The sequence below is a fragment of the Zonotrichia leucophrys genome, chromosome 23, assembly GCF_028769735.1.
Source record: "Zonotrichia leucophrys gambelii isolate GWCS_2022_RI chromosome 23, RI_Zleu_2.0, whole genome shotgun sequence".
Taxonomy (NCBI): domain Eukaryota; kingdom Metazoa; phylum Chordata; class Aves; order Passeriformes; family Passerellidae; genus Zonotrichia; species Zonotrichia leucophrys.
The window spans coordinates 4,014,117-4,029,221 of record NC_088192.1 but is presented as its reverse complement, the minus strand read 5'-3'; the positions used below and the strand labels follow the sequence as shown (position 1 = coordinate 4,029,221).

General features: G+C 52.6%; 1 protein-coding gene across 5 annotated transcripts; it reads left to right on the top strand.

Annotated features, from left to right (window-relative positions):
- Nucleotides 1-894: 894 nt before the first annotated feature.
- MEAF6 (MYST/Esa1 associated factor 6) lies at nt 895-7,496 on the top strand. Of its 5 annotated transcripts, XR_010442675.1 has the most exons (9): nt 895-1,049; nt 1,166-1,281; nt 1,368-1,455; nt 2,092-2,137; nt 2,641-2,833; nt 5,474-5,503; nt 5,606-5,663; nt 6,262-6,295; nt 6,743-7,496. XR_010442675.1 is itself a non-coding variant. In XM_064731595.1 (8 exons), exons 1-8 carry the CDS (start codon nt 954-956, stop codon nt 6,749-6,751), a joined length of 612 nt encoding a protein of 203 aa, XP_064587665.1. In that variant the 5' UTR covers nt 895-953; the 3' UTR covers nt 6,752-7,496. The 5 variants fall into 5 exon arrangements, 3 of the variants coding, with proteins under 3 accessions (XP_064587665.1, XP_064587667.1, XP_064587668.1); XR_010442676.1 differs by lacking the exon at nt 5,474-5,503; XM_064731595.1 differs by lacking the exon at nt 5,606-5,663.
- The last annotated feature ends 7,609 nt before the right edge of the window (nt 7,497-15,105 follow it).

Sequence of the window (15,105 nt, the reverse complement as noted above, 5' to 3'; positions counted from 1 at the left end):
CAGTTTGTCTGTAAAGACAAATCCCTCTCATTCCATTTATCAATCAGTAGAATCCTTCCCATTGTTTCCTTCATGTCAGTACCCAGTTTTATTTATTAGCAGACCTACAGTTTGTCTGCAAAGACAAACCTCTCATTCCATTTATGAATTAGCAGAATCCTTCCCATTGTTCCTTTCATCTCTCAATATACAATTTTATTTATTAGCAGACCTACAGTTTGTAAAGACAAATCCTTCTCAAAATGGAATCATTTATCAATCAGTGCAATCCTTCCCATTGCTTCTATTACCTCTCAGCACTGGTTTTATCTACCCACAGGTTGTTTGTAAAGACAAACCCCTCCTTCCTTTCAGAGTGACCCTAAAAAACATGGAATTGGGGGAGATCTGAATTTTTAGCAGAAATTTTAGCGGCAGAACCACAGAACGCTCCAACCCTTGGGAGTATTGCATTTACTGATGGAATTTTGGTCCATGCAGTTATTAGGGCAGAAAGCTTTAGGACTTTGATTGTGTTTAGGGTGAGGAAAAAGGTTGCAGTTATTATAGCGTATAGGTAGAAGTTGAGGAGGGTAAATTTAGGGTTGTAGATGATAATGAGGTGGGAGATGGAAGAAAAAGCTAGGATTTTTAGGATTCATGTTTGGTTGAGCCCCATTCATCCTCCCAGGGCTGCTGAGGGGATAGCCAGGTAGGAGTTGAGGAGGGTAAGTTTAGGGTTGTAGATGATATTGATTGCTATTCAGCCTAGGTGAGAGATGGAAGAAAAAGCTAGGATTTTTCGGATTTGTGTTTGGTTGAGCCCCATTCATCCTCCCAGGGTAGTCAGGATAATTAATTAGGAGTGCAGGGTTTAATGAGGGTGAGGTTATCGCCCCGCCCCTCCCGCCTCAGCAGCGCCCCTGGCGGCCGCCGCTGGCACCGCCCGCCCCTCCCGCGCAGGCCGCGCCGCCATGGCCGCGCTGCACGCCAAGGCCGGCGGGCCCCCTCAGATCCCGGACACCCGCCGGGAGCTCGCCGAGCTGGTGAAACGCAAGCAGGAGCTGGCGGTGAGCACCGGGGAAGGGCTCGGTGCGGTGCGGGTGGCGGCGGAGCGGCCGGGGGAGCGGCGGGGCCGCAGCGGCGCGGCCCGGCCTGCTCCATGCGCGGCGGTGTTTCCCGGCAGGAGACGCTGGCAAACCTGGAGCGGCAGATCTACGCCTTCGAGGGCAGCTACCTGGAGGACACGCAGATGTACGGCAACATCATCCGCGGCTGGGATCGCTATCTCACCAACCAGAAGTGAGTGAGGGGCGGAGGAGGCGCTGCCCGCCCGCCCGGTCCCCCCCGCCCGCCCGGCCCCGCCATCGCGCCTGTCTCTGTTTCAGGAACTCCAACAGCAAAAACGACCGCAGGAACCGCAAGTTCAAGGAGGCCGAGAGGCTCTTCAGCAAGTCCTCGGTCACCTCAGCAGCGGTGAGTGCTGGGATGAGCCCTGACCCCATAACCGTCCCTGTGCCCATCCCTGTCTCCATTCCCATCCCTTTGCTTGTCCCCAGTCCTGCTCCTGTTTTATCCCCATCCCATCCCTTTCCTTGTCCCCAGTCTTGTTCCTGTTTTATCCCCATCCCATCCCTTTCCTTCTTCCCATTCCTGCTCCTGTTTGATCCCCATCCCATCCCTTTCCTTGTCCCCAGTCCTGTTCCTGTTTTATCTCCATCCCTTTCCTTGTCCCAAGTCCTGTTCCTGTTTTATCCCCATCCCATCCCATCCCATCCAATCCCATCCCATCCCTGCCCCTTGGTGCCTCAGTCCTGCTGGGATCACCTGCAGAATGACTTCCCCATTTGAAATCCCATACCTGCCCTGGCTCCCTGCCCTAAGCACCCCCATCCCACCCTGCAGCCTCTTCCAGAGCCCCTTTTTCAGGTGTTTAGGGGTGGGAGGGTGCCTGTCCCTGGTGTCACTGCTGTCCCCTGGCTTTGTCTCTGCCCCAGACCCCTGGTGCCACTTGGGGCACTTCAGAGGGACCTGTCTGTGTGACCTGGGCTCTGTGCTTTGAGCCCTGGGAAGTGAATCCCTGCTTGCCTTGACACCCTGTTTGTTTTGCAGGCTGTCAGTGCATTAGCTGGAGTGCAGGACCAGCTCATTGAGAAGCGTAAGTGCCTTTGTCATTTTGCTCTGAATTTGGGAAGAATTACACCCTCCCCACCGTTCTGCCCTGTCTGGGGTCTGGCTCCCCTGCCCAGCCCCTGTGTCTGCTGCCCTCAGGCTGCTCCTGACTTCCCAAGTTCCTTCCAGGCTCAGAGGGCTTTGTTGTGTGTGAAAAGGATTGAATTTGCTTTGGTGCTCTGTAGAGGAAGAGGCTGGAGGAGCTGAAGCCCTGCATCTGTAGATGTGTCAGTCACAGGAGGCCTGGGGAGGGACCAGCCAGCTCCAGGACACTGAGAAACCTTTTTGTGACCAGCACCAAATCAGATGTGGTTCCTCAGAGCTGGGGAGCAGCTCCCTGTCCATCCTGCAGGGCTGTTTCCCTGGCTCTGTGATTCACCTGGTGCTGCAGGGCTCAGGTGCCTCTGCTGCTGTTCTGGCGCTGTTTCTCCCACTCAGGGCTGTGCCAGGAGCTCAGCCTGGTGCTCACCTGGCTTTGTCCTGCTCTAGGGGAGCCGGGCAGTGGCACAGAGAGTGACACTTCTCCAGACTTCCACAACCAGGAGAATGAGCCCAACCAGGAGGATGCTGAAGAGCTGGATGGCTCCGTGCAGGGTGTGAAGCCTCAGAAAGCTGCTTCCTCCACTTCCTCTGGGAGCCACCACAGCAGCCACAAAAAGAGAAAGAACAAAAACAGACACAGGTCAGTGGGACCAGCAGCCTGCTCACCACACCTGGACAGCTGGCTGGGGCTGGATTGAATTTATTGCCTGAAGGGAACCAGTAACACGTTGGAATAACCAACAGGCAGCTGGGGTTAGTTTTTTGGGGGTTTTCCTGCTTTTGGAAGAGGAGGGGAGAGTGCTGAGGAAGTTAAACAAGCAGCACAGGGTGCTCACTCCAGCTGTGGCACAGCTGGGCAGCTTCTCCAGCTCTCCCATCTCTCCAGGATAAAGTTTATTCCTTCCAGCAGGTCCTGACCTCCTGAGCTTGCTGCTTGGTTTCTGCAGAGCCCAGGAGGACAGGAATGTTAGTGCTTGCTTTGAGGGAGGGTGGAATGCAAATGGGAATGTTTTTGGGGTTTTGGACACTCCCTGTGTCTGGATTTCCACTCCAGCCCCTTCCAGCTCTCACATCCCAACCGAGTCTCAGTGCTGGCATAGAGAAGTTGCTGTGTCACCTTCACCTCAGAGTGTTTGTTATTAAACTGACCTGAAATTCACGTGGAACAGATTCCTTGAACTCTTTTCTGGTTGGATTTACCTGTCCAGCTCTGCCCTTGGGGCATAATGAGGGCAGTGAGCTGGATCCTGTGCCCTCAGCCAGGCTCTGGCAGTGACAGTGCCTGAGTCAGGTCCTGAGGGAGGAAAACCCTGGAGAGGAGACGCTGCAGAGCTGTCTGGAAGGATTGCTGAAGCTGGGGCTTAAGTATTTCATAGAAGTAATGGAGCTTTTAAAACTCTTTTGTTTTAAAAGCTCTCTCAGAGCCAGTCTGTGCTGGCTCTGAGCTGTTTGCTCTGCCTGGCTCTCCTCTTTAAGGGACCTGCCATGCAATTAGAGAAAGGGTTTAAAGTGGTGAAACTTCCAAGGGGGGCTGGGGACAGTTGGGATGGGGACGTGAGGTAGGTACAATGCTTGAAAAATGCTTAACTCCTTTTTTGCCTTCATTAAGTGTTGAGTCATTAGCATGTCTTTAATTCTTAGGTCAGAATTTGCTTCCTACAGCAGCCTGAATTGGGCAGATATCCGAAAGGACTGGATGTCCCTTTGTTCCCCATGAGCTGGGAATCCAAAGAAGTTCAAATCTCTTTTTTTGCCTGTAGATATTTGGAAGAAGTTCAGGAATAACACAAGGAAACCACATCCGTGAACAAGTCCAGAGAAACAACCTGTAAAACTGAAGTACAGCTTAAGGAAACTGCCATTTCAAACAAATTATAAAATATTCTCCCTGCACAAACCATGGCCAACAACATGGTGCGGTGCAGGGCAGGTGCTGGAACTGACACAAATCTCTTTGCTCTGGTCCTTGACCTGGACTTTAGGGACAGGAGCTGGGGGGAAGCTGTTCCCCAACAGGTTGTGTGGCTCTGGGTTCCTTCTCATCCCCCCTGTGCAGCTTTGGCTGGACAGAGCAGCCCTGCCCTGCTCACCTGTGGCAGCCTCTGTGTTCCCAAGCCCCTTCAGACACTCCGAGGGGCTCAGCAAGGCAGGAACTGACTGTTTGTAATGTTTAGCAGGGCCAGATAGAGAATTAAAAACCATAAAAAGATCATTAAATTTGTCTGTAATAAAAGCTCTGTTCAAATTGTGATTGCTGTTACTGAGTATCCCCTAAATTTTGGCAGACAAGACCAAACAATTCTCGAATATGTCTAGGTTAAAACCCCCCCAGCAACAACGTGCAGCGAGGGCATTCCAGGCCCTACAACCCCACAGGTGCTCCAGCCAGACCTGTGGGTCTGTCCCCTGAGGGGTCAAAAGAGAAAAATAAAAGAAATGTTGGCTTTTCTCTTTATTCAGAAGCTTTTCCTCTTGCCAGCACGACTCTGGGTTGTGCTGCCCCGTTCTGGGAGGTGCTGGGGAAGGGCCCTGCAGGAGCCTCGCTGCCTTCCCCTGTGGGACCTTTGGCTCCAGGTGCACCCAGGGCCTCAGGTGTGGCTGCAGGGGCTGTGCTGTCCCTCTGCTCCCTGCCACACAGCAAGGCCAGGCTGGAGATGATTTTCTGTGTGCTTGGCTGGGTTTGAGCAAACCCAGTGCTGTTTGCTCTTAGTGCAGTGCTGGAATGGGATTCCCTGATCAGTCCTGCCAGCTGTGGGCACAGCTGTGTCTGGAGGCCACTTGTATGGGGGGTGGGACAGTCCCCAAAGTGCTCAGCTCTGGCCCAATGTCCCTGGGTAACCCAGCTGGGGACAGCAGCATTGTTGGGGTGTGGGGGTTCTGTGTCACCTCTGCCTGAAGCAGCTTTGCCTTGCCCTGGCAGCCCAGTCCCCTCTCCAGCTTCCTGACCCCTCACTTTGGTTCCCCAAGCCCTTCTGGGTTCCTGGCAGCTGCCCCTCCTCCAGCTCCTGAAATCCCCTGTGTGACCCAACCCCACCTCTGCTAACACTTGTTCCCAAAATCCAGTGGGGAGGGGGACTCTGCATTGCCAAGCCAGAGAGCTTTTTGTGTCCAGTCCTGGTTAAGATATCTGAAGAACTTGATGGTGTTTGAACACTGGCTTTATTATTTATTTCATTTGATTTTTTTAGCGATCTTGCTAGGGTGGCTAATCAATTAATTGATTTAATTCATTAGTATATTAATTTCTATTGCTTTCTTCCTTTCAAATGCTGCCCCTCAGCCCGTCTGGCATGTTTGATTATGACTTTGAGTAAGTTTGACTTGAATTAGTACTTGTGCTGTGTTGTTAGTGTGTAGACACGATGTGCCTTTTGAGACCTCGCTAACCCCTAGTTTATCTGTTTAATTGTAGGTATGTATATTAGGTTAGGCTGGGAAGTATTTTTTAAAAACAGAAAAGCGTGATGGAGGTAACATTTTATTTAATAACTTCAGCAAATTATAAATTAACTTCACTCTTCTTTACCTTTCTGTTTCATATTTGAATAGATAAAACTTTTTAACTTTAAAACTTAGTTTAAACACTGATTCTTTTGGCTTTGCTGCTTAAGGAGATAAGTATAGACTTGGATATTTCCTTTTGGAAAAATGTACTTAACTCAGTAATTTTGGCTCATATAATCCCTGTCATCCTAACTCCTCTCTCTATCCAAGTAAATAACTCTCACGCTATGTCTGGCTAATTACCTGTGGCATAGTTACACCTCTGGCAGATTAAATTAACATAAAGCATGCCTAGTTCCCCTTGTTCACTGCCTAAGTGCCCTGTGATTGATTGTGCCCCTTGATTAACTCTGTCTGGGAGTGGATGGAATCTGCTTTTTGGCAAATAATAACTCGGTTCTCCTGTGCTGCTCTGGTGCCCAGTAACCCTGGGCACAGCCCCTGGCTCAGCCAGCTGGGAGTGGATGGATTAACCATAGTCTCTGTCTAGCTGTGCCCTGTGCAGTAACTCTGGTGTTGGGTCAGGTATTGACATGGACGTTTCTCTTGTCTTTCCAACCACAGGATTGATCTCAAGTTAAACAAAAAGCCAAGAGCCGTAAGTATCCGTGCTCTGTCTGTGTTTTCATTGCTCACTGGAAGGGCTGGCTGACTCACAAGCTTTAAAAACCCTCCTGCTGCTGCTGCTGCTGCTGCTGTCATTTGAGTTTTTATTGTCATGGTTGAGGAGTCGCAGTGTGAGGTCAGCATTGTCCCCTGGCTGTGGCAGCAGCTGAGCCCAGGTCACAGATAACTCCTGTGTGCTTCTCATGGAAAAAGCTGCTTTGCATCCTCTTGTCATGATCTGGAGCATCAAAAGCATCTGGTTTGAGTTGATACTCAAGGTTGGCAGGGTCCTGCTTTTCAATGTTTAGCTACAAGAGAAAGATCTGTTCTGCCAGCAGCTAGTGGTGTGTGAGATGAGAGAGGACTGAGACCCCCAGCTCCAAGAGCACACTCGGAGGTGGGAAGGTGTTAATGTGCATGTGCTGTCCTTTCTCTGCAGGACTACTAGAGCCATCAGTGCTGATGCTCCTGGGATTTAGGTCTGTGACTCCCCACTGAGAAGCCCTGAAGCAGGATGGCAGCTGCAGCAGGAGTGACTCACTCTAAGGGACTTGGATGGGGGGAGGAAATCCTGGACCATGTACTTTGCATCATTTTTAAATCACCTGAGTTGCAGGAGGACAAAGGTGGTGTAGTAGTTGTCGTAGTTCTGAATTCCTGACTGTTCTGTGCTTCCACCTTGGTCGGGAACTTGCTGGAAAGGCTGACACTGCTGCCCCCTGTCACCTGCAGACCCACACAGAGGCATTTCCTTTTCCACTGGAACTGGGCTAGGATTCAGTGTGTCCCATCCATGTTGTGAGACTTAAATTACTTTTGTTGCTGATATTTAGCTTTGCAGGTTTGGGGTTTTTTTTTCTGGTTTTATTTTGTTTGTTTTTTTGTGCCTTTTTTAAAGCTGAAGTGTATAGTTACAAGTTGACTTTGGGTTTCTTTGTTTAGTCCGTGTAGTGGAAGGTTCTTCATTTTGTGGAGCAGCTTTTGATTCTTACTCAAGCAGAGAAGAAGGCAGTTTAACCCTTTTCTCTTTCATTTTAAACACCATCTCCCAATATTCCTCAGTGCATTAGGTGCAGGAAGGGCCAGAGCTCAGTGCCAGCTCTTCACTGTCGCTGACTTTGGGTGGGTTCTCTTTTTAATACAAACCTCTGTCATTTGTACATAAACAATAAAAGTTCCATGTTTGTCTCTTCTCATGGTTTATTCAGTCCAAACTGACTCCTGCTGCTTTTTAGTGTTCACCTGCTTTATGGGGCCTTGCTGGGCTTCTTCCCCTTTGGCACTGGAGCTGTTCCTTGTCCCTGGGTGTTCTCTTGGTGCTTTCTCTCCTGGGGCAGCTGTTCCTAAATTCTGCAGGGAGTGCCAGGCTCTGATTTCCAGCTGTGTTTGGCTGATCCTGCTGCAAGACATGACTGGAATGTCCATGGTTGTGCTGGTGAGGGAATATTGCTGGCAGATCAGGATGAGGCAGCTGGATTGTCCCTGGAGAGAGACAGGAACCATGGCTGGGTGCTTCTTGCAGCAGCCACGTCAGAATCTTATTGCTGCTGTTGAACTGAGCTGTGGGGAATTGCTTTATCAGTGCTGGGATGTGTTTGTGTAACCCCTGCATGGGACAGGGATGTCACTGAGTCCCCAAAGTGTGCACAGCCTGTGGAACAGCTGGGGGTTCAGATGTTCTGCTGCACCTCTGCTCTCCTGTGTTTGGGGTCTGGGACTGTGAGGGAGCAGAATTCTGCTTTGGGCTGTGTGTGATCTGGAGATCAAGGCAGCTCTGTGTTTGTTCCTGGAGGGAGCTGGCTTATCCTGCAGGGAGCTGGGACCTGTGGCAGCTCCTCCTCAGGGGGATCAGGCTAGAGCAGCTTAAAGGCCAAGCTGCAAAGCCGGCCTACTTCTGTGTTTTAAGCTACAGTTTAAGTACAGGGGGGTGGAAGATCTAGGAAACAGCATAAACTACAAAGTCTCACTCCTCCATAGTTCTGGAAAAAAGAATTCTCAGCTGATGGTTTTGGTTCCCTGGCCTTGGTATGAAAACACTTCTGCTGCTGCTGCTCTGAGCAGGGATGGCTGGAGCACCTGGATTTCAGAGGCTGAAGTCTCTGCTGCACCTCTGCCCTCGAGGAAAGCTGCCAGATTTTCTTGGGTGGAACATTTTGAGTGAAGAAGCAGCAAAGGGCTGGTGTAGCTTGGGAGCCTTGTGCAGGCAGGGCCAGCTCTGCATTCCCTGTGACACATTGGGGCGCTGCAGGGACAATGTGAAGTGCAGCCATTCCTGCCCTGGCTGTGTTTGTCACCGAAGGAAGGGACAGCCTGCACATGGATGGGGCAGAAAGAGAAATGGCACACACCTGATTCAGTCAAAGCATCAGCTGTTCCCTGCTGGGTCCTGACTCCAGCAGTTGTGCCTAAAACTCCCATTTGACTTCTGAACACTTCTCTTTTACTTCCTAAAGAGCCTGAGTGACTAAAGATCCCCAGGATGGGCATAGGAGTCAGAGAGAGATGCACAGACTTCACATGAAAGCTAATTAAAGCTAAAAGTAATGATTAGAAATACATCCTGAGTCCTTTGCTTGTGAAAGATGAATCCTGAGCAAAGGAAAGCTCAGAAGAACTACCACTGTCGTCATGGACCCTAAAGGTGGAGCGCTAGGGAAGCGCTAATCCCTGCCCAGCCTCGTCACCAAGAGGATTAGGCAGGAGGAGTTCATCTGGGGGCCGAGGGGCAGGAGGGGCGCGGTGCACGGCTGGGTAAGGGGGCAGCCGGTGGGTAAGGGGGCAGTGGGGAGGGAACGGGGAGGGCAGAGGGGGTCCCGCGTGTCCGCTCCCCTCTCGCTGTGCTGCTCACGGCGAGCCGGGACAGAGCCTGACCACCTTCGGCACCGCTGCTGGGCAGCCCCGGCCGAGGCTGAGCCCCGTGTCCGGCCCTGAGCCATGGCTGGGCCTGATCAGGGTAATGTCCGGCCCGCAGGTGCCACCATGGGCCGGCACCGAGCCCCGGCCGGGCCCTGCTGGACGCGGCTGCTGCGCGCCGGGGGCCGCTGGGTCCTGGAGCTCTGCGGGACGGCGCTGCGGGGGCTGCGGCGGCTCTGGAGCCTGGCCTGGGTCGGTACCGCGCGGACCCTTCCCCAGGGGGCTCCCCGAACCTCGGCCGGCTCCAAACGGGGCGTGCTGGGGTGCAATCCCCGCACTGCTGCTGCTGCGGGTGTTGCAGCTGGGGTCAGGGTGCAGTCCCTGCACTGCTGCTGCTGCGGGTGTTGCAGCTGCCTCACCACAGCACCCCGTGCGGGAGCGGCACCCCCGTCCCTTGGGGCTGCGCGGCTCAAGGCTCTGGGCGGGGGCGGTTGTGCCCAGCGAGAGCGCTCTGGACGCGGGGACACCGCTCTGCTCAGGGCAGGTGTGAGCCGTCCTCTCGCCCAGGTGCTGCTGATGTGCTACAAGAGCTGCTGGGATGGCGCCTTCCAGGTGACCGAGGAGGTAAAGCCCGGCTGGGAGAGCCCCGGGACAGCCGGGCCCGGTGACAGCGCCTGCTGGGTGGCACTGGGGGGCTCTGGTGCCCACGGACCTGCCCATGCCCACTGTCCGTGTTGGCTTCCAGCTCGGCACAGCCCTGCAGCTGAGACTGGAGGGGAGCGAGGAGGAGGAGGAGGATGTGGACTCGGATTCTGCGTGGCAGCCTGCACAGACAGGTGGGTGCCCGGCCCGGGGGTGTGCCCGGGGCTGGCAGTGCCCCGGGGGTGGCAGGAGCTGAGCTGAGCTGTGCTGCCAGGGCAGTGGCGTGGCCAGGGCAGCGAGGCCGTGCTGGCGAGGCTGGAGGCGCTGGAGGCCGATGTCCGATTCCTGTGCACCGAGCTGGGGGCTGAGAAGCTGCTGTGGAGCTCCAGGTTCCTGGAGCTGCTGCGGGAACAGCAGAGCCTGCGCCAGCGGGTGAGTGATGGGGGGAACAGGGGGTGCCAGCCCTCAAACAGCCCCTGTGACCCCCCAGACCCTCACACCCTGCTCCAGCTGCAGGAGCTGCCCTGGAACAGCAGGGACAGCCCCGAGCTGCTGGGGGAAGCAGAGGACCCAAGTGCCAGTGGGAGTGAGGGAGAGAGCCCAGAAGGTAGGGAATGGGAATGGTGGAGGGAATGGGAATGGTGGAGGGGCTCGGGGAGGCAGTGGTGAGGAGGGGGCAATGTATGCTGAGCTCTGCTTTGGGCAGTGTGGGTGATTCCCCCAGCTCCCACCTCTGTGACCGTGTTCACAGGGGTCTGAGGATGAGGGAAGAGATGAGGATCTGACTCCATGTTTCAGAATATTTATGATATATATCACATTAAAACTATACTAAAAGAATAGAAGAAAGGATTTCATCAGAAGGCTGGCTAATAACAGAATAAAATAATGAATAACAAAAGCTTCTGTCTCAGACAGAGTCCAAACCAGCTGACTGTGAATGGCCATTAATTACAAACATCCAACCAACATGGGCCAATCACAGATGCACCTGTTGCATTCCACAGCAGCAGATAATCATTGTTTACATTTTGTTCCTGAGGCCTCTCAGCTTCTCAGGAGGAAAAATCCTAAGGAAAGGATTTTTCATAAAAGATGTCTGTGACACACTGGGTGCACTGGGCAGCCCAGGGAGGGGGGTTCCCAGTTCTGTTCCCAGCAGGAGCCTGGCTGGGGGCTGCCACTGCTGTCCCCTCTCTCCTTTTCTCTTTTCCAGGTCGCCCGTGGATGGAGGCACCTCAGCAAGCACGTGGCTCCATCCAGCGTGACAGGCAGAAAATGTGAGTGAAGGTGTGAGCAGGGCTCAGCAAACCAGGCAGGATCCACACATCCCTCCCTGCCCAGGCTGCTGCAGTCCCAGCTGCACCCTGTATGTGCCTCCATCCATCCTTTGGTGCTGGCTGGGCCCAGCCCCATCCAGCAGAGCTGCAGCTATTCCCCAGGAGCAGGAGCCAGCTGGAGGCAGCTCAGAACAAGCCACTGGCCCTGGCTCTGCCCCAGGACACAGCACAGCCCTCCCTGCCCTGGGCTGACTGTGCCTGCTGAAGCTCACCGAGGAGCATCCTCCTGCTCTGCTGCTTTTGGGAGCTCCAGGAACAAGAGTCTGGTCAGCAGCAGCTTCAGTCACCTTGCACTGGAGTGAGGGATTGCAGAATTTACCCACTGACTTCCTTGTGGACCAGATCCATCCTCTCCAGCTGCTCCTGCACATGTCACAACCCTGGGATGGCCCTTGGGAGAGCAGCCAAGGGCAGGCGGCTCCCCAGGCACAGCTGAGGGCTCTGTGCTGGCCACAACACCTGGCCCAGGAGCTTGCAGGGCTGAGGGGCTGCCCAGTGCCCAGGCCTGGCCCTGCACAGGGGCTGCACCCTGCCCCAGGCTCCCCCTGCTCAATACAGGCAGCTGCCCTCCATTGTTTGTGTGTGCTTGGTCTTTCCCCAGCAGGGCTGGGACAGTCTTATATATCAAGAGTTCTGTTATCATTATAGTGCAAGGATTCCGTATCACCAGAGTTTTGTACCTCCTCAATGTTTCTTGTAGGCAGTTCCTCTAAGCACTGACTCTTCCTGGTCCTTGCAGCAGCCATCTGACTCCAGATCCCACCAATCCACTCTTTTACACCACTGTTCTTATTGGCTACAGGTGTGGCCTGTTAAGATCAGGCCTGCTCCTAATCTTTAGCAATTAGTCCAGCTGCAACTCTTTAGGGGATAAGATTACACATTCTATACCACCTTCATTTACCCATCCTGTGTCCCCCTACAGGACAGCTCCACCAGAGCCCTGCAGGCTCTTTGGGAGGGGCACAGGATGAGCTGTGGCTGGAGCAGAGCAGGGGCTGGGCTCCAGCAGCAGCAGGACAGGCAGGGATCTGTGCTCCCAACGTGCCCGTGCAGCTCCCACATGCAGGGAACTGATGCAACGCCAACAGCAGCAGCCTGACTCACCCAGGGACTGCCCCGTGCTGCTCAGAAATGGCACAGAAAACCAGGTCCTGGCAGGTGCCATGGGGGCCCCAAGCTGGCCCCCCACTTGTCACAGACATCTTTTATGGAAAATCCTTTCCTTAGGATTTTTCCTCCTGAGAAGCTGAGAGGCCTCAGGAACAAAATGTAAACTTTGATTATCTGCTGCTGTGGAATGCAACAGGTGGATCTGTGATGGGTCTTATAGAGTTGTTTCTAATTAATGCCAATCACAGTCAGCTGGCTCGACTCTGTCTGAGACACAAGCCTTTGTTATCATTCTTCCCTATTGTATTCTTAGCCAGCCTTCTGAGGAAATCCTTTCTTCTCTTCTTTTAGTATAGTTTTAATGTAATATATATCATAAAATAATAAATCAAGCCTTCTGAAACATGGAGTCAGATCTACATCTCTTCCCTCATCCTCAGACCCCTGTGAACACCGTGACACCCAGTCCTGCAGGAATCACAGCACCTCCATGCTGGGACCTTGGGAACACCAGGCAGTGACCAGGTCCTGCTCCTGCTGCAGCCTCCATTCAGCTCCCCATGGCAATCCTTGGGCTGAAAATCCCCAGGCAGCCCACAGGGAGCAGGAGGAGGAAGAGGAGGGTGACATCAAGCAGGATTAGCTGCAGCCCCCAGCTCTGCACCCCATGGAGCACCTGCACCTCCCCACAGCACCTGCAGCACGGCAGGAGCCACAGAAACCTTCCCCAGCCAAAGCTCCTGACCTATTGCTTAACCCGAGGCTGCATTTCCTCCAGCACTTGTGCAACCCTGCTCCCCAGCCCTGGCAGGGCCCTCGGTGGCTTTGGCAGGAGGGCTGAGCAGGCTGCTGCTGCCCCAGACAGGGCTTTGGCTCCCAGGGGCAGCCCCTGGCCTTGGGGGGCTCTGGGGTATTCAGGGCTCTTAGGAAAATATGTGAGAGCTGGAAAGCTTGTGGCTGGAAGGCAATTGCTGACAGCATCCTGACAACACACAGATATAATGTTTGTGCATCAACAAATCAACTACTTCTGGCCTGCAAGTGCCATGAACATTTCTGCATCCCTTGCACAGCAAAATTCCAGGACCAGAACAAATTATTACAGCAATTGGTTTTGCTGTAGTAATTTAATTTAGGTATTTAAAATCTCTTACAGTATCTACAATAGAAAACATCTTAGAGAGTAAGAGGAAATGAAACAGGCAGCACCAACAATGTGGTGGTGTTCACAGGGGTCCCAGGACGAGGGAAGAGATGAGAATCTTGACTCCATGTTTCAGAAGGCTGATTTATTATTTTATGATATATATTATATGAAAAGAAAATGATATCTTAAAACTATACTAAAAGAATAGAAGAAAGGATTTCATCAGAAGGCTAGCAAGGAATAGAAAGGAATGATAATAAAATCTTGTGACTGACCAGAGGGTCTGAGCCAGCTCATGGTGATTGGCCATTAATTAGAAACAACCACATGAGACCAATCACAGATGCACCTGTTGCATTCCACAGCAGCAGACAATCAATGTTTACATTTTGTTCCTGAGGCCTTTCAGCTTCTCAGGAGGAAAACTCCTAAGGAAAGGATTTTTCATAAAAGATGTCTGTGACAAGCAAGCCCTGGAGAGCAGACTGGCCTGCCTGGAGGAAGCAGCCCCTCCTGAAGCTCAGCACGAGGCTGCAGTGGCACTCAGCTGACAGGATGAGGGCTGGGAAGCCCCTGAGCACAGGAAACCTTCAGCAGGCCCGTGTGTGACCGCCTTCCCTCTAACAGCCCAGAGAGCTGACACAGATCTGACCCAGTTTGGCAAAACACCCAAAAGCAAACACCCGGCATCACAGCAGGCTCTTCCCCCCAGCCCCAGGAAGTGCTAAACCAGAGGATGCACCCCAAAACCCCCACCTGAACAGCCCCAGCAGGGCTCCAAGCTGTGCAGGCAGGCAGCCCCACCACCCCTGGCACTGAGGAGTGTGTAGGGGAAAAAATGTGCAGCAGCAACAGTTCCAGTCAGCATTCCCATGTCCCAGATCTCTGGCACCACAGTGAGCTTGGGGAATGGGACACAGAACTTTGTGTGAATGAGGAGGAAACTCAGAGTACAGCAGTGGGGTTGTGGCTGCCCCAGCAGCACACACAGCAGTCTGGGGGAGAAATCCAGATCTGTGTTAGGGCCTGACCCTCCCAAACCACTGTGTGTCCCCAGGACTGTCACTGCAGCAAAACATCACAACAAAAGTCAGTCAGCTCCAGCTCTTCCTCTCCTGGCTGTGATAATGAACCCCTGCACTGACGTGACCGTGTTCACAGGGGTTTTTGGATGAGGGAAGAGACTGAGATCTGACTCTATGTTACAGAAGGCTTGATTTATTATTTTATGATATATATTACATTAAAACTACACTAAAAGAATAGAAGAAAGCTAGCCTTCTGATGAAATCCTAAGAATAGAATAGAAAGGAATGATAACAAAGGCAGCTGTCTCGGACTCTCTCTCCGAGCCAGCTGGGCATTAATTTGCCATGAATTATAAACATCCAAGATGGGCCAATCACAGATGCGCCTGCTGCATTCCACAACAGCAGATAATCAATGTTTACATTTTGTTCTTGAGGTCTCTCAGCTTCTCAAGAGGGAAAATCCTACGGAAAGGGTTTTTCATGAAAAGATGTCTGCGACACACTGATTCCTTTAATTGTCTCTCAGTGCAGCTTTGAGATACAAACCCAAACCCCTCTACATTTACCCTTTTACACATCCTGTAAAACTCAAATTACCATTGTCTTTTACAGGAACACCAGCCTTAAAATCCTGCAGCGTTTTTCAACTACAAATCCCACTAAGGACAGCAGCAAA

Coding starts and splice junctions, on each gene's coding strand:
- MEAF6 (XM_064731595.1), top strand. CDS start 954: ATGGCCGCGCTGCACGCCAAGGCCGGCGGGCCCCCTCAGATCCCGGAC. Junction 2,138..2,640: donor GGACCAGCTCATTGAGAAGC/GTAAGTGCCTTT, acceptor GTCCTGCTCTAG/GGGAGCCGGGCAGTGGCACA. Junction 5,504..6,261: donor ATGTTTGATTATGACTTTGA/GTAAGTTTGACT, acceptor TTCCAACCACAG/GATTGATCTCAAGTTAAACA.